Here is a 21,611-nt window from a genome sequence, read left to right on the forward strand (position 1 = left end):
GCACCCTGCAGCAGTCCACCATGCACTCGGGCGGGATGGAGAGAGAGAAGCGGAGTGTGCGTCCGCAGTCCGCGTTAGAGCTCGTCAAATGTCTGCTGCTGCTGGTGCTGATGCTGCGATGCTGCTGCTGATGCTGATGCTGCCTGTGACACACAACGGGTTGGGGACCAGCAGTGCGGAGACAGAGGAGGAGGAGGAGGAAGAGGAGGAGGAGGGTGGTGTGGAGCATATAACGTCAGTGCCGTCACCATATGAGCAGGCTGCACCGAGGCAGAGCTGGAGCTGCAAAACAGTGGAGTAGAGAAACAATAAGTGTTTACACTGGCATCAGACTAACAGGGACGTTTGCATACAAAAGAGTGGGACAGCGCCATAAAGGGCCCCCCCACTTACAGGCCACTTGTATGTCCAACATCCACTCACAATTCCTGATTGAGAACATTTTGAAAACTGTTCCTTGTTCAAGTTCATTGTGTATTTTAAAATAAAAGCTTAGAAAATGAAACAAATGGTCATTCACACGTGGACAAAATTGTTGGTACCCTTCCGTTAAAGAAAGAAAAGCCCACAATGGTCACTGAAATAACTTGAAGCTGACAAAAGTGATAATAAATACAAATTTACTGAAAATTTGCTAATGATAAACAGACATTGCTTTTGAATTGTAGTTCAACAGAATACTTTAAAAAAAACTAACTAATGAAAATGGCCTGGACAAAAATGATGGTACCCTTAACTTAATATTTTGTTGCACAACCTTCTGAGGCAATCACTGCAATCATGCGATTTCTGTAACTCTCAATGAGACTTCAGCACTTGTCAACAGGTATTCTGCTCCACTCCTTAATGTTTCAGCTCCTTCCACAGATGTTCAATAGGATTTAGACCAGGGCTCATAGAAGGCCACTTCAGAATAGTCCAGCGTTTTGCTTTTAGCATTCTTGGGTGTTCTCAGCTGTGTGTTTTGGGTCACTACCCTGTTGGATGACCCATGACCTGCCACTGAGACCAAGCTTTCTGACACTGGGCAGCACATTTAGCTCCAGAATGCCTTGATAGTCTTGAGATTTCATTGTACCCTGCACAGATTCATGAGGCCCTGTGCCAATTTCAACAAAGCAGCCCCAGAACATAACCAAACCTTCTCTATGTTTCAAAGTAGGTATAGTGTTCTTTTCTTTGTATGTTTCCTTTTTGTGTCTGTAAACAAAGAGCTGATGTGACTTGCCAAAAAGCTCCAGTTTTGTTTCATCTGTCCAAAGGACATTCTCCCAGAAGCTTTGTGGCTTGTCAATATGCATTTTGGGAAATTCCAGTCTTGTTTTTTATTATTTGCTTTCAACAGTGGTGTCCTCCTTGGTCATCTTTCCTGAAGTCCACTTTGGCTCAAACAGCGACGGATGGTGCGATCTGACACTGATGGACCTTGACCTTGGAGTTCACCTCTAATCTCTTTGGAAGTTGTTCTTGGCTCTTTGGTGAACATTCGTATTATCCGTCTCTTCATTTTTGTCATCAATTTTCCTCATGCAGCCAAGTCCAGGGAGATTGGCTACAGTCCCGTGGACCTTAAACCTCTGAATAATATGTGCAACTGTAGTAACACGAACATCAAGCTGCTTGGAGATGGTCTTATAGCCTTTACCTTTAACATGCTTGTATATAATTTCTTTATAATCTCCTTAGACAACTCTCTCCTTAGGGTTAGGGACACCTTACCTGAAGTGCCCCTCTCCTGTCAGACTACATACAGACGTGGACAAAATTGTTGTGTTCCCTTCAGTTAAAGAAAGAAAAACCCACAATGGTCACATTAATAACTTGAAAGGGACAAAAGTATTAATAAATACAAATGTAGTAAAAATGAACTAATGAAAATCGGACATTGCTTATGAATTGTGGTTCAACGGAATAATTTAAAAAAACTAACTAATGAAAATGGCCTGGACAAAAAATGATGGTACCCCTAGAAAAGATGGAAAATAATTTGACCATAGGGACATGTTTAACTAAGGTGTGTTCTCTAATTAACATCGCAGGTGTTTTCAACCCCCCAACACAGACCTTGTGTTTCAATGTCACGTTTTCTTTGCCAATAGATTGATGGGCATTGAGCATAAATATAACTCCACGGGCAGACAAAAAAGCAAAGAGACAAAAAGAGTAAAGTCGGCAGCAGATCTAATATTTTTCTGAATCAGCAGCCATAGTTTACAATTATATGTTCAAATATCCATACACATCCTAATTCAGTGAGGGGTTCATTAAAGTATTTTTTTTGTTGACTTTTAGCTCTGTAGCTTTGAGCAAATTGTGTGTTTCTTAATAAATCATCATATTAATTGTTAGTAAGTGTTTCAAAAAAGACCACAGGCTTGCCAGGGGCCAATCAGATTTCAAATGGGACAAGGGAAGCACTTGGCCACTTGATTTGCACCAGTGGTCCAGGGGTTCCTCTGAAACAGCATCCAGAGTTTAAATGAATTGAAAGTAGCATATTGGTAATGGATGTGGATATTGTTTTCAATTTCCATGATGGGTGTTGATCCTGAGGATTAAAGAGCAGGCAGCTAAAAACAAAGAGCCAAAAAGGTAAAGAGTGTCAATCACTGTGGAGCTGTTCACTGCCGTGGTGCTGAAACTGTGAAACCTGCTAAGTTGTAATTGACCATATGGACCACAGGAGGGTGGTGAGTACCAACTCGGTGGGAACAAAGCTTTGAGTCAGCAATAAGATTTGTATTACGCTTTAATGTTAGACCTCATTCACTAAATATCCAGAATGTAAAACTGACAAAGTAACTACATTTTAACATTTAGATTTTGTTCTAGACTCCATGAATTGAAAAGTAATAGTGTTGATGAAGTAGTATATACGATACAAATGTAGAATCATACAAGTTACTAAATGCTGTAGCTTTATTATATTTACTTGTATATCATATAATCCATTTCATTCCATATCATTGTTATGTACTTCACATTCTGTTTAAAGTTTGAAGGAAAAAAGGGGGAGGAAGTTTTCCATGACAATTTTATCACACTTTTAACACAACTGCTTTTTATTTTCATTAAATTTAATGATTTATGGTCTATGAACGGTGGGATTCGGTCATAATGTAACATATGATTACACAGAGGCCGATGTAAAATATATTACACTTCATCTGGAGGATTTATTTTTTCTCACACTTTTATTATATGTTCAATGTGTCAAATTTGGATTACATTTGATGGGGTTACTTTCCTTGTTCAAGCTGAACTGTTAACAAAAAGAAAGAGAATAACATATACAGACAGATATATGAACCATTCAGAATGTTTATTTCAATGGCCATTGTGGTGGCAGGGCAATGAGTTAAAAAGCGCTATTGGGCCCTCTCTTTAATGTGGATTGGACCCAGGGTGACATCACCTTCCCATTTGTAACCTGAGAAAGAAAAACAGAAGATGTGTGTTACACTATCACTATTGTTGTCTCTCAACCCACACAAGTACACCCTTTGATAGAACGTTTACAAAATGCTGTCTGTTCAATTTTTCCTATATGATATCAAACTATTATACTTATTTAATTATGAAGGAAAAACATACTTGCAACGGACTTCTGGGACACGTCACGCATCTTCCTACCAGGGGTAAACCGACCTGTACCCCCAGTTGACACTGATCCTGAGTCACAGGATTCACAGACTCCACCAACACCGCTGGCCTCAATCCAAGAACTGGGAAGACAAAGAGGTGTAGGATAAGAATTCCCATATCAATTCTCCTGTCATGCTGTCTAATTCACACACGTACATATAGGCACACTCGCAGACTCACCCATGTACGTAGGAACAAGCTCTTTGTTCCTGATTAATTTCGGCGTCAGCTGATGTTGCAGACAAGTGGCAGGTAATGTACATCTGGTTTGATTATCAGAGAATTAAGAATGTTATTAAATCCAATATTGCAGATTTTTATGCTTAATAGAAAATATTTGATACTTAGGTTAGGTTTGGAGATACTCACTACTCCACTTTCAACATTCTGGAACCTGAAGGCCTCCAGCTGGAACAGAAGCTTGTCATCTCGAGTGCGATCAAGGAACCTTGAGTCAGAGCCTGTGATCCTGGCATCAACCAAACACCTGAACACGAGGGAAAACATTCAAAATTGCAGAGGGACTAGGGGGTGTTCGTGATAATCAATTGTCACTCTGCAGGACAATTCAAGTGCATTTCTTAAACTACCTCACCCATTGTTTTCAATGAAGGCATATCTGGGGTGGGAGGACACGTCAGGAGAAACAGTAGCCACACAGCTGTTCACAAAAACACGGAGGGGCACGTGGAAGTACTGCTGGACGGTAGCCTCAAAATTAATAAGATCTCCCAGGGAATATATGTTGCTTGGTCTCTCAGATTGGAGGTTATCTGTGCATTTAAAAACATACATTTTACTAATGCTGACAAAAACATATTTTTAATTACAGTTCCATAAATATATAAATACGCAGATACATGATTCTGTAACTCACCAGTCAAAAGTTTCAGTGTGAAGTATAAGAACTCCTCTGCCACCCTTACTGCGGAGAATGGAATCCACAGAGGCTGAAGAGGAAGGCTGCTCACATCTTGCTTCCTAAATGATGAGACAGGTTTCCTTAGTATGCAAACAACTTACGCATTCCATCATTTTTTGTATTCCACACTGAAATGTATTAGGTCAAACGCTATATATTAGGATTTTGTTTTTGTCTAGTTTCTTTATTGACACAATTCTTGTTGATCGACTACATACCTTTGATAGTGGCACTCCGCAAATACAACAGCTTTGCTAGTCCTCACCACAGGAGAACCAGACACAGGTTGAGGATTATAGACCAGAGTGAAGGTGTAGATAAGGGAATCTTCTGTCAACTGGCCAGGGAAGTAGAGAAATAAATATTAGTAAAAGCAAATAGCAATATATATACATCACAAATTTTCCAACACTTATAGTTAATAGTCATCAAAATGGATTTTCTTTTTTATGTGCTTACTGCTAATTTGCTGCCACAATCAGAGAGTTCGGTTGCAAAAATCAGCAATTGGTTAGCTTCGTCGTCTAAGACAGCTGAACAGCCTCCCAGGGTAAGGTCAGCAGGATTGATCAACTGGCCAATCCCAAAAAAGTCCTTCTTAACCTCCACCACAGCATCCTTTTCTCTGCACTCGACAGCAACAGATGCAGCAGGAACCGGAAGTACCGGCTCGAAAGGCACCATAGGCTGGGGATGAGGCGTGGGATCTACAGGGTATTCCCAGTTGAGAGGTTTCTCAAAGTGCTGCTTGGCCTGTTGGGGCGGATTTTTGATGGGATCCTTTGGCTTCTGGTTGCTTGGTTTGTGTGGCCACTGAGCATCACATAAGCTGCCAAGCAAGGAGAGTGCCACAAGGCACACCGCACTACACTTCATCAGCATGGCTTCACAACGAGTGTTCCGCACTCTTCACTGGATGCTGTGAGGAAGGTGGATATCAGCACATACTTTTATACCACGTGAACATGTTTACTCCCATTACATCCCCGCCCCTTCGACTGGGCCCTCCTCATCAGACCTAATGAGAGTAAACCTCAGCCAATGACATAAGTGCAGCTGTTGACCAAAGCCTATGACATAACTGTGTTGACACATTTTCAGCTGAGTTCAGATTATTTAATCTCTTGATATATAAAATGTGACTGTGCCCTAAAATGTATGCCCTATTTAAAAAGTCTACATACATCTGCAAACATAAATCAATGTGAGGATAATGTACCAAATTGAACAGTATCATGCTGGTATATTGAAAGGTTATGTCAACTTTACTTTAAGCAAATGAGAAAATATGTATGAATAGTTGACAACCATGTACCAAGTTATGTTGACCGTGGGTTAGGTCTTCCTGCCCTTAACATGAAATGTCAACTTCTGCATTCTGCCAAAGTACATTTCGCAGAATGTTGAAAATCAATTTGGCTCCAGCAAAGTCACAAAGACAAGATAACATTGCTCCAACACTTTTAGTCGGAGCTTGGAGAAAAGTGAAATGACTTTATGTGAATATTTGTTTTATTGTTACAAAGCACTGACTAGACCTGATGATGATATTGTGGGCTTAAAAGCAGCTGGTGTTTTAAATCAGTATGTGTGACACAATAAAGATCTTTAATACGCATCTGCTTCTTACTCTGGCAAATTCCAACCATTTTTTGAACACCCCATACATGCTACACCACTAATGCTGTGGCAAGACCAAAATTTGATTCAGGATTTTCACGTCAGGTCAAGTTAAGTCAACAATTAACTCGCGATTCCTCATCTCCCCTGCAACAGATACCGATCGTCAGTCACTCCCTCACGTTTTTTTGTAAAGCGCTTTGACTTGTTGTGGAAATGTGTTTTTACAAAAAGACGTCCTCTTCCTCTGCGCCTTTCATTGAACTTTTATCTTTTACTCACTTTATTTTACAATTATTTTTACTTGGATTTATGTCAACACAACAAAAAGCCAAGCAATTTCTTATTGTTGTTTGCCTTTTAAATACTGACTAAACTGCAACATGCTGAATATGAAGTTTTTATTATTTATCAAACTGAATATCTTTGCTTTCTCTCTGTAAATTGACCACTTATATTTTAAATTAAAGATTTAACAGTTTAGCCCTGAGTAGTTTCCTTATTAAATAAAGATATATTAAACACGTAACAATTAAAGACGTTTTTATTATATTGTTGGATGTCTAAAACTAATTTAAAATTTTTCATATTGTAGTAGTCAAAATTTAACAGGAAATGTTTTTTTAATGTAAGTTAAAAGTCATCCAAGTTTTTTTGAAGGGCATGAAAACAGTGACTAGGGTCATGTCAGACCAACCTGATTTGGCAAACATTAAGTGTCTTGTGTGCACTTCCACAGGCAAAGTTCCCAGAATCTTTTTTTTGCCAGTATTTTGATGAAATTGACTATATATATATATATATATATATATATATATATATATATATATATATATATATATATATATATTTCACATATCCCATAAATACATATCAAAAGTAATTTTAAGAAATAAAACAATTTCAATATCAATTATTCTGTCACACTGTAATTAGGACGTACAACAATGCACTGGTTAAAAAGTTATATAATGATAACTAGTGGCTTGTCACTTTAATATTCTCCTGATTATCATCGTCTTTGTAGATTTTTAAACAATCACTAATTTTGTTTTCAGTTTTAAATATACGCATGACTCCAGCTGAAGGTTTGTTTAATTTAATTTTGAAAACAATCCAAAAGTGTAAAAAAAAAAATAGTTACAAATCTGACATTCATGACGAGTCTGATCAACATTAAGGATTTGCAAAAGTCAAAAGAGTCAAAAATTAACCTTCAGCATATCAGATACGGATCTGTTACATCTACTGAATACTACACTGTACTAGATGCATAACCACTGTAATTACTCTTTCATCTGGAAAAATCGGAACACTTCTCTTGGTGATTCTGTAAATTTAATGTTAGTGCATATTACAAGAAGAAGGATGGGTAGTTTTAGAAATGACAACTACACTTATAGATGCGAGGAGGCATAAATTCTGATGGTGAGTTTACCTGTTTGGCATTATCTTAAATCTCTCCATGTTCCACCAAACACCGCCCAGTAACCGGAGAATTTCATTTGCAGTTGCGGGCAGCCAATAGGATGTGAGATATCAACAAGTCTGTCTTTGCAATATGTGATAAAAGGCAGCAACTTTGCCCCACATTTTTCACAGCATCTGGTGTTCTTCATGAATCACTCTGCTGTGAAGCCACGACAATGAAGTTGATCAGAGGTTGTCTCCTGTCGTTGGCCTTTCTTGGCTGTCTGGCTGATGCTCAATATTCACAGCATCACCAGCTGCCCCAGCTGCCCCAGCTGCCCTAGGCATCAAGATGTGCACCACCATAACCGCCTCAAAGGCCACCCTTAACGTACCAGCCTCATCAGCCCAAGCAGACAGAAGTATTTCACTCTTGTGATGTGGCTGAACATTACAAGATACAATGTGGGGCTTCCAGAATTTCTGGCCAAAAATGTGAAGCTATAAACTGCTGCTTTGATGGACGGACCTGCTATTATGGCAAAAGTGGTAAGTATTTCTGTATTGCTAAAAAAAACTTAAAGGGACTCTTACCTTTGTTGCATTTTTACACTTTTTGTGGATAAGGTTAAATTGGTATTAATAAGGTAATGACACTCTAAAATGCAAGACAGACCCACCAGGAGTTAAAACAAACAATTATTTCACTCTCGTAATATTTAGTGAAAACTTCAACCAATAAAATTCTTCGGACCGAAGGACCTTATTGGCCGACAGACCTGTCTGTTTGCTGCATGGAAACAGACAGGAAGCCCGTCTGCTTCTTGTGGCGCATTCGGGCCCGCGTCATCAAGGCGCATCCTCAACTATAGGGTTTGTTTTGATTCCACGGCAGACAGTAGCGAGTAGCGACTGTATCGACCGTAGCGACTGACGATGGCAGACCAAAGTGGTCCACGGCGTACTGAAACAGCCGCTCCCAGGGGGAAAAACAAAAGTTTAAAACACCGCGGATGGGAACGAGGGGGTGGGGCATTGGAGGAAGGCGGGATGATTTGAATGTGCTGTAATTCTCAAATGCAACAAAGGTAAGAGTCCCTTTAATAGATACCAAATTCTTCACTTCTGGTGAACTAAAACATGTTTAAAGTATATAAGCATTTGAGCAATTTGTGGTTGTTTTGAAAACAATCATAAAGCATCTATGGGTTATATTGAATAGAGTATTTCACAGATAATTGGGCTGGGACCCGAGTACCAAAACAAAAAAAAATACATAACGTATACATGACTACAATGTAATCTAATTGTAGTCATGTATACGTTTCTAAAACATACCGTAAACAAAAAGGAACATGGTAGATTTATTTGAGAGCTGCTATATTTGTACTGTATGTACCTGAGGGGCTGAACTCGGCAGGCTGTCACCACTCACGCCACTCAAATAAACACCTCATTTCCCAGAAGCCTTTAGGGTACCAGGAAGCTGACGTAACATGACGCAGCACCCAAAACAACCAATGAGATGAGAGAAAGATCGCTAACACGCATTGTGATTGGTCACTGCAGACACCTGAGGGGCCGAACTCGGCAGGGCTGTCACCACTCACGCCACTGCCTCAAATAAACACTTCATTTCCCAGAAACCTTTGAGGTACGAGGAAGCTGACGTATCGTGACGCAACGCCCAAGACAACCAATGAGACGAGAGAAAGAACGCACACACGCATTGTGATTGGTCAGTGCAAACGTCAGTTCGGCTCAGTCCGGAACACTCGACGCTGCAGGTGGACGTCGGTACTTAGATTTTTCTGATAGTTTACTGCTGCTCCAATTAAACCCCCCCCCCCCCCCACATGCTGCTATCACCGGCTTGTTATGGTCGCTTCTTCCGGTTAAGGAGTATTACCGGTGCCCTGCGTCACTCAGCGAGTCCACGCCGCCGCTTCACACCGACACTGAACACCCGCCGTCCTCTGCTCCTCGCCCGGACACTCTCGATGCACTCCGGTGGAAAAGCAGCAACCAGCCGCGGAGGTCGCGATGAGCCGGGCCCTGGAGGAGCTGGAGGCCCGGAGCTCTGCGGCAACATCCCCTCCATCATCACGGAAGACACGGGTCCCCCGCTGGCGAGGAGACGCCAAGAAGTCGTGGTGGACGAGAAAAACTTAAGGACCCCGAGTCCTCTGTTCGACGCCAGCGGGGACGACGACTCCGAGGCCGAGTCGTTCCGGGGCGGGAGGTCTGAAGACGTGGACCGGGACACCCGGAGCAGGGCGTTCGCCTGGTGCCGGGACTTTCTGTCCGGGTCGTGGAAGACGATCCCAGAGGAGGATTTTGAGATCAGCATCGTCAGGTGAATAATAAATAGCGACGATGTAAACAGCACTGCAGTGTCCTTGTAATGATGGAGGAGCGTTTTGAAGTCAACTATTGTGTCGACCCTGTATTGACCGTCATTTCCTGTCCACTGTTATTATTTATACAAACAATAATCATAATCATAATTAAACGGGAACAAAAGGAGCCAGGACACTAGATCCATAAATCAAACCAGTAGGGGAAGAAACATGTCAATACGCATTTGTCTTGCTATTATTATAAGAGTGCATTTTAGGGATTTAACAAATAACGTAACCTCATTAATAACACAGGTAAAAGACGTCTGGTTATTTGTTCATTTGCTACAATAGATAATGATATTTACCAATAGTAATAATAATCATGTCAGACATGGTAGAATTAAAGTTACCCATGGAAATACATACAGGAGACATGTTAAAGTGATGTAGCATGTGCCTGTGGACATGATCATTGCAGGATATGGCCTTAGTTATAGGGATTTTACCCCCAAAATAGAAAATGTTGTATAACATGAGTTCCTGATGACTAATAATCTTTCTGTAGACTCTTTGATAAGTATTTATGGTCCCAGATTGGAGCCACTATCTTTATGGTTGTTCTGCTGATGTTTTAATCTTTTTGGGTCATATTTTCTTATGTAATGAGCTGTATCCCTAACACTATGGGAGACTTCAAATTTGAACGTGTATGTGGAGACACATCACGACTGCTTGCTGTCCTGGCTCCTAAATGGTGGAATGAGCTTCCCATTGACATCGGGACAGCAGAAAGTCTATACATCTTCCGCCGCAAACTAAAAACACACCTCTTCCAACTATACCTCGAATAAAAGTTTAAACTAACAATTTAGTAGCACTTAAATGCCACTTACTTATAGCACTTGGGTGTTGTGTGTTGAACCTGTTCTGTGTTAACTTGCCAAGAGCTAAACCAAAACACAACAGCCTCCTAAGACAAATCTACATGTTGTTTGTCTTCTGATCTTCCTGAGAGGTGGCCTGTGGGGTCAGGTTAACCTTCCTCTGAAATGATAACACTGCTGTTCTGGTTTTTGCAGTGGTGGACTGAGTAATCTGCTGTATCTGTGTACATTGCCTGAGCATGTGAACTCGGTGGGAGAGGAACCTCGCCAGGTGCTCCTCAGGATCTACGGTGCCATCCTACAGGTTGGTGTGTTTCAAAGAAATCATATTATTCCATGACCCCGTGTGGCTGCACATATTTAATAATCATGGTGGGGAAATGAAAATCAGATCAAATGACATTAAAAGCATTTTGAAAATGATGATATTTTGTCTGACATTCAGTCTTGTCTCTGTCACAGGGGGTGGACTCTCTGGTGTTGGAGAGTGTGATGTTTGCCATCCTGGCAGAACGAACGCTGGGGCCAAAACTTTATGGCATCTTTCCTGAGGGACGCTTGGAACAATACCTTCCAGTATGAAGCACACACACAAGAAATAAACTGTCTCTGTTGTTTCACACTCCTGTCATCTTCAGCCAAATCATACAAGCACAATTGACATCATGTTATTTTGGATGTTAATGTGTTATAAAGGCCCACAAAAAGCCAATCCATTTGGGTAACAATAATAAATGGTGATAGGACAATGCACAGTGGAGTTATGACAACATCGTCTCCTTTGGCGAAGGATGAACCTTCGCCATACCTCAATGTTTACACGGTTTATGAGAATGTCCCAATTCTTAGAGACAGAAAGAGAGAGAGACGTCACCTTTTCAAGACATCAAAGATTTCTTTGATCTATGACCACTGACACTGTCCCTGCAGGACTGGAGTTGTTTGTTGACGGCTCAGCATCAGTGGATTCATGCATGTATGTCCGAGATTCAGAACATCGTGTTTTAATGGCGTGTAATCAAACTTTGACACCACGCCACGGTCACACAGTGTGACAAAAAATCGATCTTTTAGTTAGTTTGAATCTTCATCTTGTTGAGATGACACTCATCTAAATTTGAAGTTGATCTGATGAAAGCCCTGGGACAAGTTAGTCAAAGTAAAAATGTGAAAAATGGCCACTAAATGCTAAATGGCGGGCTTCCTGTTGCGTTTCTTCATAATGCCCCTTGAGACTTTTTTGTTTGTCTGGTCATGATACACCTGTGTAACCCCATTAGGTTTGTGGAGATTCCAAGGTTCTGCTGCCGTTGCTTGACCTATAGTTCATAATGTTCAGGAAGCATTTACAGATGTATTGTAATTTCTCTGTATCTCTGTTCTCCCAGAATACCCGCATGAACACAGAACAACTTTCAGATCCTGTCGTCTCAGCTGAGCTCGCAACCAAGGTGGCACGTTTCCATGAGATGGTTATGCCCTTTAACAAAGAGCCTAAGTGGCTGTTTGGGACCATTGACAAGTAAGGACCCCCTAAGTAGCACTCTCTTTCTAATACTAGAACTTTTTTCTACTTATTTGTATCGTCTACTTTATTTCTTTTAGATACATGGATCAAGTGGTGAAGCTTAAGTTTGTCCGGGAAGCACATGTGAAGAAATTCAAGAGGCTGATGAAGTTAGACCTGCCTGCTGAGCTGCAGAGCCTCCGGTGAGTCCTGCACAAGCCTCAGAAGCCCAAATTCTGTATGTTGCATGGAGTGTCTTTATATGTATTTTTATAGATAAAGCAGCTATTAAGATGTTATAGGCATAAAAGGTGGGATGAAACCTCTTGTGTCCCCTGGCCCCTCTTATCAATACCAAGTAGTGTCAGTGAGAGACAGAAAGCGAGGAGAAAATAGCAGAACGATGATGCAATCCATATTGCTCAAGCCATGGGTGCTTACATGTCGTTCCATCAGAGCCGTATCATATTACTCACTGTAATCGCCAGAAGGGTGTCAGTGTAGTCGGTTCAATTTCCCATGTCAAAGGGCAATCACAAAGAACCTGGAGAGTGGTTGTATTGTAATGATCATATCATAGAGTGTTGGTGGGTCTTGACCCTCTTGTCTGCTAGTGAGGCACCGGAGTTACACTGTCAACACGTGGATTCAACAAATAATGAGATATTTGCCTTGTTGAATTTGTGCTCTGTATATAAACCAGTAAAACAATCCAAATATCAATTTAGAGATTTGTTGGATACAAGTTTAATCTGAGGGAGAGGACGAGCTGTCTGTCTGTTTCCACTCTGAATGCTGACCTTTGTTCCACTTCCTCCACAACCTCACTGCTGCGCCTCCCGACACACTGACCTTGGCCACCAGTAGAGTTCCAGCGCAGTGTTTATTGTCTGTGTTTATCTATGAACACATTCTTCTATCATAGTAGATAAACCGGTCTCCCACATTAATCGAAAACAGGCCATGCGCTGTAATCACCTGACAGACGTCCTCCCTCTTATCTGAGCTCATAACATGTGTTTTGTTCAGGCAGATATAAGATATCAGAGGAACATTGGTTTCTTTCATTCCTCAGGATTTATTACTTTAATTTCCGCAAGGTTTTATCATCTTGACCCCCTTTCCCCGACCTCTGCGAATGAGGCTATGTTTTCATCAGTGTCTGTTTGTTAGCTAGTAGAAATATGAAAAACCTCAACTGATTTCCATGAATTTTTAGGTAAGGGTGGGACATGACCGAAGACATTTGGGAGCAGATCCAGATAAACAGTCAGATACAGTTTTTCGTTTGGGGGGGAAAAGGGTATTTAACTTGGCAGAGGAATGCCCTCTCATAGTGCCCTTCTAATTTTCAATTATTTATTTCTTTATTTCTCATAGCAGTATTATAATAATGCTTGAGTCGCCCTACTTCAAAGTTCAATACTTCACAATCTCTTTTCTCTCTTCTCCCTTTTCGCCGGCTCTTGTCTCCACATCAGTGCGCTGCTGGCAGAGACACCATCACCGGTGGTTTTTTGCCATAATGACGTCCAGGAAGGTAAAATAAACTTCTAACAAGTTTGTCTGATTGATCCTTGTCTCCTGTCCTGTGAGGCTCGTCTGTCACATTTAGAAAGAAGAGCAGGATATTACATAAGTCGAAAGGGAGGATGGGGTCTCTATTAATAGGGACAGCTCATATTCTTGTGCATCCTCCTATGGGTGAAAATGAGTCATGGACGTAGATGAGGTGAGAGCCGCCGATTCTGCTTCTAATGATTGAGTGTTTCACAGAACAGAAACTCCCTGAAGCTGAGCTTACATCACATGCCCAAATGTATGTGGACACCTGAGTATACCTACCAATGTTTATTCAAAAATCATGTGCATTAGTATGCTACCATAACAACCTTAACTCTTCTGGGAAGCGATCTGATTTGAAACTCGGTGAAACAGGAATAAAACTGTTGCCCCAATGTTATCAATTATCACTTATTAAGTACTAATTAATTCTCACTTAGAAGCCAAACCCCAGAAACAAAGTACAGTGGATGTTCCCACATACTTTTGTGTATTTCTTACATACAGACTTATCAGTTACTAACCACACATACTGTATGTCTATTACTTTTAGAGCTTTTTTGTCATTGTGCAAAGAAATGTGAGACTTAAAGTACAACGGGCAGCTGAAGAGAGCAGTGTTAATTTTGGCAGCTATTTTTGATTAAGTCTTAGTCTTTAGACAAAAATGCATATTAGTTTTAGTCACATTTAGTCATTTTTATCCTTAGTTTTAGTCTAGTTTTCGTCGACGAAAACTCAGAACATTTTAGTCTAGTTTTAGTCACATTTAATAGCCACATTAAACTCCTTATCTTCCATTCTCAGGCCCAGGGACCCCCTGTGTTGTGTCTACAACTGCACACTAGTCTAGCTTTCAGTACTTAGATTGTCCATTAGATATCCCTCCTATAGGTCTATAGCAGGGGTCGGCAACCTTTACTATCAAAAGAGCCATTTTGCCCCCTCTTCCCCCAAATAAAATTTGTCTGGAGCCCCAAAACATATTTGATAACACAGCTAATAAAGTTTTATATAAGGTTATACTATACTAAACTGTAAATAATTGCATTTATGAAATTATAGAACAACAATAAAGAAAACTGTTGACATTTTATTGCTATTTTTACCTGTTACAACAAAGGGAAACACCAAATGCTTATGAAGAGGAGAAGAAAATACACAGGCAATTGTAGGTCTACTTGGAAAAAAACACAGAACTGTAGGGCTATTTGAGTCATCCCGATATTTGTGGGAAATGTATGAAATAAGAAGAACCCTATTTTGAAAGTCATAAAAACATATAGCTGCAACCTATATATATAAGTTGGCGAAATGTGAAAACAAAAAGTGAAAGCAGATCAGACTGGAGGAGGACACAGAAACTGAAGCTCGTTAGAAACCAACTGCAGCTTCTGCTCTGATCAAGAAGCTGCGGTGCAGAGAAACTCTGTGTTTTCACTGTTTCCATAGTTAAGAAGCAGCCGGTGAGTCAGTGACCCCTCGCTTCACGTGAACTAGTCTAGCTCTTATCTCACTGTGTCTGCGCGGCGGCAGGGGGCGGAGCAGCGGGACCGGAGCGCTATCTGGGAGCACACACACAGACACACACACACACACACTCGCTCGCCGCTCCGGGTACTTCATGACGGCCTGATACGATTATGTTTAAAAAATTGTTGTGACTTAGTCAACCACCAACATTTTCGTCTCGTCTCGTCAACGAAAGTTGAAATAGATTTAGTCATAGTTTTTATTTTCAAAGCTCCGTTTTCGTTACATCTTCGTCTCGTCTTAGTCATGTGAAAAAGGTCGTTAACGAATCATTTTTCGTCATAGTTTTCGTCAACGAAATTAACACTGGAAGAGAGTAGATGCACCAAGAACCCACATTATTTCCACACACGGGGTATTTACGCACACTCACTAAACCCCCCTCCTAATGTGTGATGGTGGCTGCTCTTTGAATGGCTCAGATACTTGTCATTGTTACAGAAATAAAACCACTGATTAGATCAAAGTGGTTTTTCTCACTTCTTGTTTTTCTGTTGCAGGAAACATTCTGATACTGGACGGCAGCGGCCAGTCGTCAACAGACAGACTCATGCTGATAGACTTTGAATACAGCAGCTACAATTACAGGTATTGTGTGAAGTCTGACTCGTACGTTAGGTGTGAAGGGATCACTGAGTTATACCTCAACACTGCTGATGCCCTATAGAAGTTAGTGTTTTGGGGCTGCAGTTTTAGATCTTTCCTCTGTTTATTAACATAGAACATGTTATTTTGTAGGGGGTTTGACTTTGGGAACCATTTCTGTGAGTGGATGTACGACTACACCTACAACCAGTGGCCTTTCTACAAAGCCTCACCAGAGAACTACCCCACCAGAGAGCAGCAGGTCTGTCTAAGCGTTTTACAGCCCTACTGTAAACGACAGTTACTTTTCTGTGCTTCATTTTTTCCATCCTTGGTCTTAACAGAGTTTATAAGCAGCAATGGCTGTCATGTGCTCAAATGAATGTCTCTGCTGAAAAGGCTGAACAGTGCATTGGATCACTTTCTTATCTCTGTGAAGCTCAGACAGATAACACTATCCTACAGCTTTCAACTCCAGAGCTAAGTTGTTTAGGAGAAGGTGATGGAAGTGTTTTGGTCTCACAGTGCCCTCTAGTGGTTTTATTTCTTAATACAAGTGGACCATAAACACAAAGTGTTGCCAAACAAGACCCACATGTCTTTGTTAGTTCTACACTTGTGTTATGTTAAGTCCACATTAGCAAGATGTATAGAATGCACTCACACTTTGCTTGTTACACACACAGATTGTCTGTTCGTGCTAGAAGTGAAACGGTTTCCTCTGCAGAGAAGCGTTCTCTCTCTCTATCTTCTGTACAATAGCAATCTGACATGGTGCAAACAAACATGTCTCACATTTTGTGCTGCAAATCGGTAATTTTTCCCACAATTGTGATCTAGAAACCTGTGATCAACAATTGGAAAAGAAAAAGCGTCTCAATTAATAACAGTTTTGGAACAATTAAGTTATTGTTAGTATTTATTTATCAGTTGCTGATATTATGGGTTAATAAGAACAAAAAATGACAAAAAACAAGAAAATTTGAGAAAAAATGTGTATGTATCAATAAATTATTAAATGGAACAAAGATGAAACTAATTACACAATCCATCATAACATCTGCAAATGTGATGATTGTACATGAAGTGTCCATGTGACTTGTCATGAATAATGTTCATTCTTTTTGCAGCTTCATTTCTTCAGAAGTTATTTGTCAGAACGGAGAAAATATGCAGACATTCCTGAGGACCAGACGACGATCGAAGAGGACATGATTATTGAAGCCAACAGGTGATAATTTACAGCAGTGGTGTGCAGTCACAACTTTTGGCACAATCACAGTAACCCTGGCAGTGTTGTGTTATTTATTGTGTGTTTGGTTTGATTTGCAGGTATGCATTAGCTTCGCACTTCCTCTGGGCCCTGTGGTCCATCATTCAAGCCAAGATATCCAAGATCGAGTTTGGATACATGGTAAGGAGAATAGTTTTTGTCTGATGGAAACAAGTAAACATGACATTTACTTAATTTTCACTCAGTCTATGCCTTATAGTGAATAAAATTGTTTTTTTCAGGACTATGCCCAGGTTCGATTAGATGCCTACTTCAAGCAAAAAAAGCTCTTCTCCTGAATTCCACCCTGTTGGGGTATTTATTTTCAGCAATGTGTTATTGAAACACCAGCTCTATGCACGTCAGCTCATGACCAGTGTGAATTTGCAATTTAAGACGTGTGCATAAGCACAATTAAAGCTTTCAGGCAATCCAATTTCTCAAAGTACGTGCCTCTCCAAAGAGTGGAATGTTGTTGGAGCAGATTAACTCCGTAGCTCTGAATGTTGTTGTGAATCATGTAATGTTCAGTGATGTTGTTTTATCATTTTTAAATGCACTTAACATTTGTGGACCATTTTTTGTGACATCAATAATTGTTTAGCTGCACTGTCTTTGCATGTCTGTGATGGACAATCCTCGTGGCCAGAGTTTATGTATTTTCATTTCAGACTCTGAATCTTACTGTAGCAATCATGTTGTATTATTTCACTTGTAGAAATGAGTTCATTATGGAATGCTTTTGTATAACTCGTTGGTTCAGTGTTTTCATTCCACCTTACCTCTTTCTTCTGATGTTCATTATGTATTTAGTCGAATAGGAAGATTCAATGATTGCAGATTGTGAGCGAAAAAGGAAAGTAAATATTCTCACCTGCCGCTCCAAACTATATCATGTGTCAGTTAGTTTTACTGCAGAGCAGAATAAGTGAAAATGTGACCATCCAATTTTTGCAGTTATTTTAAAAGTTTACCTATATTGTTAACTTTTCAAGGGGCCTATTCTATACATTGTCATTGTAGCAAACAATACTTCCAGTTAGATAAACCATCAGAACAGTTATAAGATGTGAGGCATTTAATATTGGATCTTGTCACTACTCTGGGTGCAAGGTAATGAGTGTACATTACTGCTGCTCCTTTATTTGTCTGCCCATGTTCGATTCAGGTTATATTAACTCTTGTCATATATGCGTCACTCTATGCTAATATCAATGATTCAAATGTTTTCTATTCATAGAGTGTTTATATTTGACAAGAATAACTTCTGTTATAATTTCTATATGGCACATAAGTGTAGCCACATTAAATTGGATGGATTCAATAAAATTCAACAGTGATTGAAAACAGTTTTGGAATAAATTCTTGACTTAATAATATAAAAGCATGTATTTTTTATTACTTTCCTTTCAACTCAATTGAATGTGAAGTGGGGTTTTGACATTTTTTTGATTTTGTATTCGTTTGTACTGTCTCCTGGATTTTACTGAATGCACTGCCATCAACTTTAATGTCCATATCTGTGTTTCACACATCATCAGTTACTCTTGATGCGAAACTAGTGAAAAAGAATCTGTGCCTCATTTACTGTAGCTGTTTTTACAGCAGAGTTTGTCCCTGTGCAGTTTCATTCTGTTAAACTTTCTCTTCATTGTTTCGGTCCTATTTGCACTACTAAAATACATTTAAAAAATAAACGTGCTTGGAAAATATACTGGTGTACTTTTTTTATTTATGTATTTATTACCTGTTTCTTAACTAAGTATTCAAATTAATACTATTTGCTAATTAGTATTTAGTAAATGTATTGACACACACTCACATTACTGCGAGGTAACTTGAACTTATGGTGACGTAAAAGCGATCCTTCACTGTGCCAGAGGGCCGACTGTTGTCCTACCTCCATGTGCCAAGAATAGACCGGCAGGAACAAGAAGTCCACTGCTTAGAGATCGAGGGGAAACTTTCAAATCAACTGGATCTGCTGCAGAACAAACAGGAACTCTGAAGTCAAAGTTTGATCATATCCAGCCTTTTATTTACTGTGCTGTTCCTGTCAGCACGGGGGTCTTAAATCTTAGCTGACTTTGCCGTCTGTGCTGTCAGAGGGCACGTGTGTGTGACTGAGAGCTGAGGCAGGGTAAAGGAGCCAAACTAGAGGTACACAACTAAACTGACTCTTCCAGCCACTATTCTTGCATTGTGCAGCAGCTGTTTTGAATTCTTTGGCGGGGGGCTTGCCTGACCTTATATGGAGCCTTTAAAGCACCATTCTGAATGTGAGATTATAGCAATGGTAGTGTGAGAGGAGCAAAGACCTTTTATAGTTTTCAAAATCTCATAACAGTAATATTGACTTATCCTGTTGAAATAAAGTGAAATGTACTGATATTGATGCAAATAGTTATTTATACTTTCCTGGATAACCATTCATTTCAAGTTCATCTCCACCAAGGTTACCAAGTACAACTTGACAAATATATATATATATGTTTTGCTTTTGATGACAGATGTCTAAGATGAACAACACATGTACAGAGTATGATTTTAGAGAGCAAACCATTTTTTTGTTGCATAGAATCACCTGCATGACAAAGGTCCCACAACTGTTGCCATCTGACATTTTTCCCAAACTAAGTTCTATAGTATAACCAGCAGATGACCCTGAATGTTGAATGGGACATTGGTGACTTTAGACAATATTACAGTGAAGTTATTGATTAGTATTAATAACTCGTCTTGTGTTGTATGTGTTGAATTGAGGTGTTTGCGTCTCATGAATCATTGATTTATTTATCATATATTTTAATTTCTTTAATGTCCTTATCTAGTAAGGTTCTGTGAAATAAAACGTATTATTATTATTTAGCTAAAAAGCCAAATAAGCTAGAGATGAGTGGTTACCTGAACATCTCCAGCATCTTCTCTTGTTTATCTGGCACAGTAACACAGCCAACAAAAGGCTGATGGTGAATCCTAAAGCTCCACTCAGGAAATACAACAGCTGACTTCTTCTGTCTTGATACCTGTGCTCTGGTCATCAGCTAGGTTTTAATTAATAGGCTGTATACCTCATTTAAACACTGCTTTATCAAACAAAATGTAAAAAACATATATATAAGTATTGAATTCTCATGTTTTATTAACAGTATTTGAATTAATAGATTGTTGCTAGTCCAGTTATGTAAGTCAGTATTGGACCAATATCCAATAATCAATCGATCAATAATCTCATCAGTGCATCCTCACGCGACTTTATACATGGCTGTAATCTACACTCTATTGCGTTTATGTGACAGATCTATCTACTCACCAATATCACAAATGTTATAATATTTATTTTTGCTCCCGAGTGAAGGTTGTGGATTTAAACTCTTCTTTATGAGCACAGAATGACAAACACTTAAAAAAAAGCTATAAATTCCACATGAATGTTCTCTCACACACACCTTATGTTTTGTCGGGGTTTTTTTTGTTTTTGTTTTGTTTTATTGATGACAATGATGTCTATAAATTATTATTATTTAATTTTTTCTTTTCTGTTTGTCCCCTTGGGTGGGGGGGGGAGGAAAATGTGTTCATATGCGTCTGTATGTATGAGGTTTAATTTTCAATTGTGAAAACCAATAAATAAAGTGAGGGAAAAAAAAGTACTGTTTATAACCTGACATTTGTAAAAGTTTTATTGCATTTGTTCAAAATGTTCTAGTTTCTTTTTAATGTTCTGCAGACTAATACATGGCAATACAACAGTATTCTAGGATTGTTAACTGTCCATTTCTCATTTGGATCAGAGTCTAAATGTTGTCAGACTGAGCCCTGCACTGATTGTGACATTAATACAGCTTTGAACACAGGAGCAGCTACTTATCTCAAAGGCAATTAAGCACTTCCCTCAAAAAAAAAAAAAAAAAAAAGCTATACATTTTATGAATCTGAGCTCAGAACTTTAATACAGGAAACATATTATTAGACATTATCATACATATAGCTTACATTACTATCAAAAGAAGCCTCCAATAGTGCCACCTCAAGAAACTATAATGTTAAAGTACCATTTAATGCATCATGAATAATGACAGGGACCATTTTGTAGAATGAATACTTTTACTTTTAGATATTATTAACATTTTCTTAATAAAGTTTCCGTCATTTTAAATGTTAATTCTTAATTCATAATTTTGTATTTTTAGAGGGTTGTACTGCTACTTTTACTTTAATAAATTAAATTAATGCAAAATCCACCACTGATCATTTAATACATATATGTATCTAAAAATTATATTTACAACTTTAAGATATACTGTATGTCATCTTAACTAGATTT

The 21,611-nt window shown here is 39.4% G+C and overlaps 2 protein-coding genes across 2 annotated transcripts; one reads left to right on the forward strand and one right to left on the reverse strand.

Moving 5' to 3' along the window:
• Positions 1-2,905: 2,905 nt before the first annotated feature.
• LOC133008964 (zona pellucida sperm-binding protein 3-like) lies at positions 2,906-5,475 on the reverse strand. Its single transcript, XM_061076351.1, has 8 exons — positions 5,027-5,475; positions 4,786-4,904; positions 4,523-4,626; positions 4,241-4,418; positions 4,015-4,132; positions 3,826-3,908; positions 3,595-3,725; positions 2,906-3,430 (listed from the first exon to the last, which is right to left on the reverse strand). Exons 1-8 carry the CDS (start codon positions 5,447-5,449, stop codon positions 3,369-3,371), a joined length of 1,218 nt encoding a protein of 405 aa, XP_060932334.1. The 5' UTR covers positions 5,450-5,475; the 3' UTR covers positions 2,906-3,368.
• A 3,972-nt stretch (positions 5,476-9,447) lies between these two features.
• chkb (choline kinase beta) lies at positions 9,448-18,996 on the forward strand. The gene is made up of 11 exons (XM_061076711.1): positions 9,448-9,953; positions 11,019-11,127; positions 11,286-11,399; positions 12,212-12,345; positions 12,429-12,533; positions 13,812-13,870; positions 15,927-16,014; positions 16,165-16,273; positions 17,142-17,242; positions 17,344-17,425; positions 17,527-18,996. The coding sequence occupies exons 1-11, from the start codon at positions 9,454-9,456 to the stop codon at positions 17,581-17,583; spliced, it is 1,458 nt and encodes a 485-aa protein (XP_060932694.1). The 5' UTR covers positions 9,448-9,453; the 3' UTR covers positions 17,584-18,996.
• Positions 18,997-21,611: the final 2,615 nt, after the last annotated feature.

The sequence above is a fragment of the Limanda limanda genome, chromosome 8 (assembly GCF_963576545.1).
Source record: "Limanda limanda chromosome 8, fLimLim1.1, whole genome shotgun sequence".
Lineage (NCBI taxonomy): Eukaryota > Metazoa > Chordata > Actinopteri > Pleuronectiformes > Pleuronectidae > Limanda > Limanda limanda.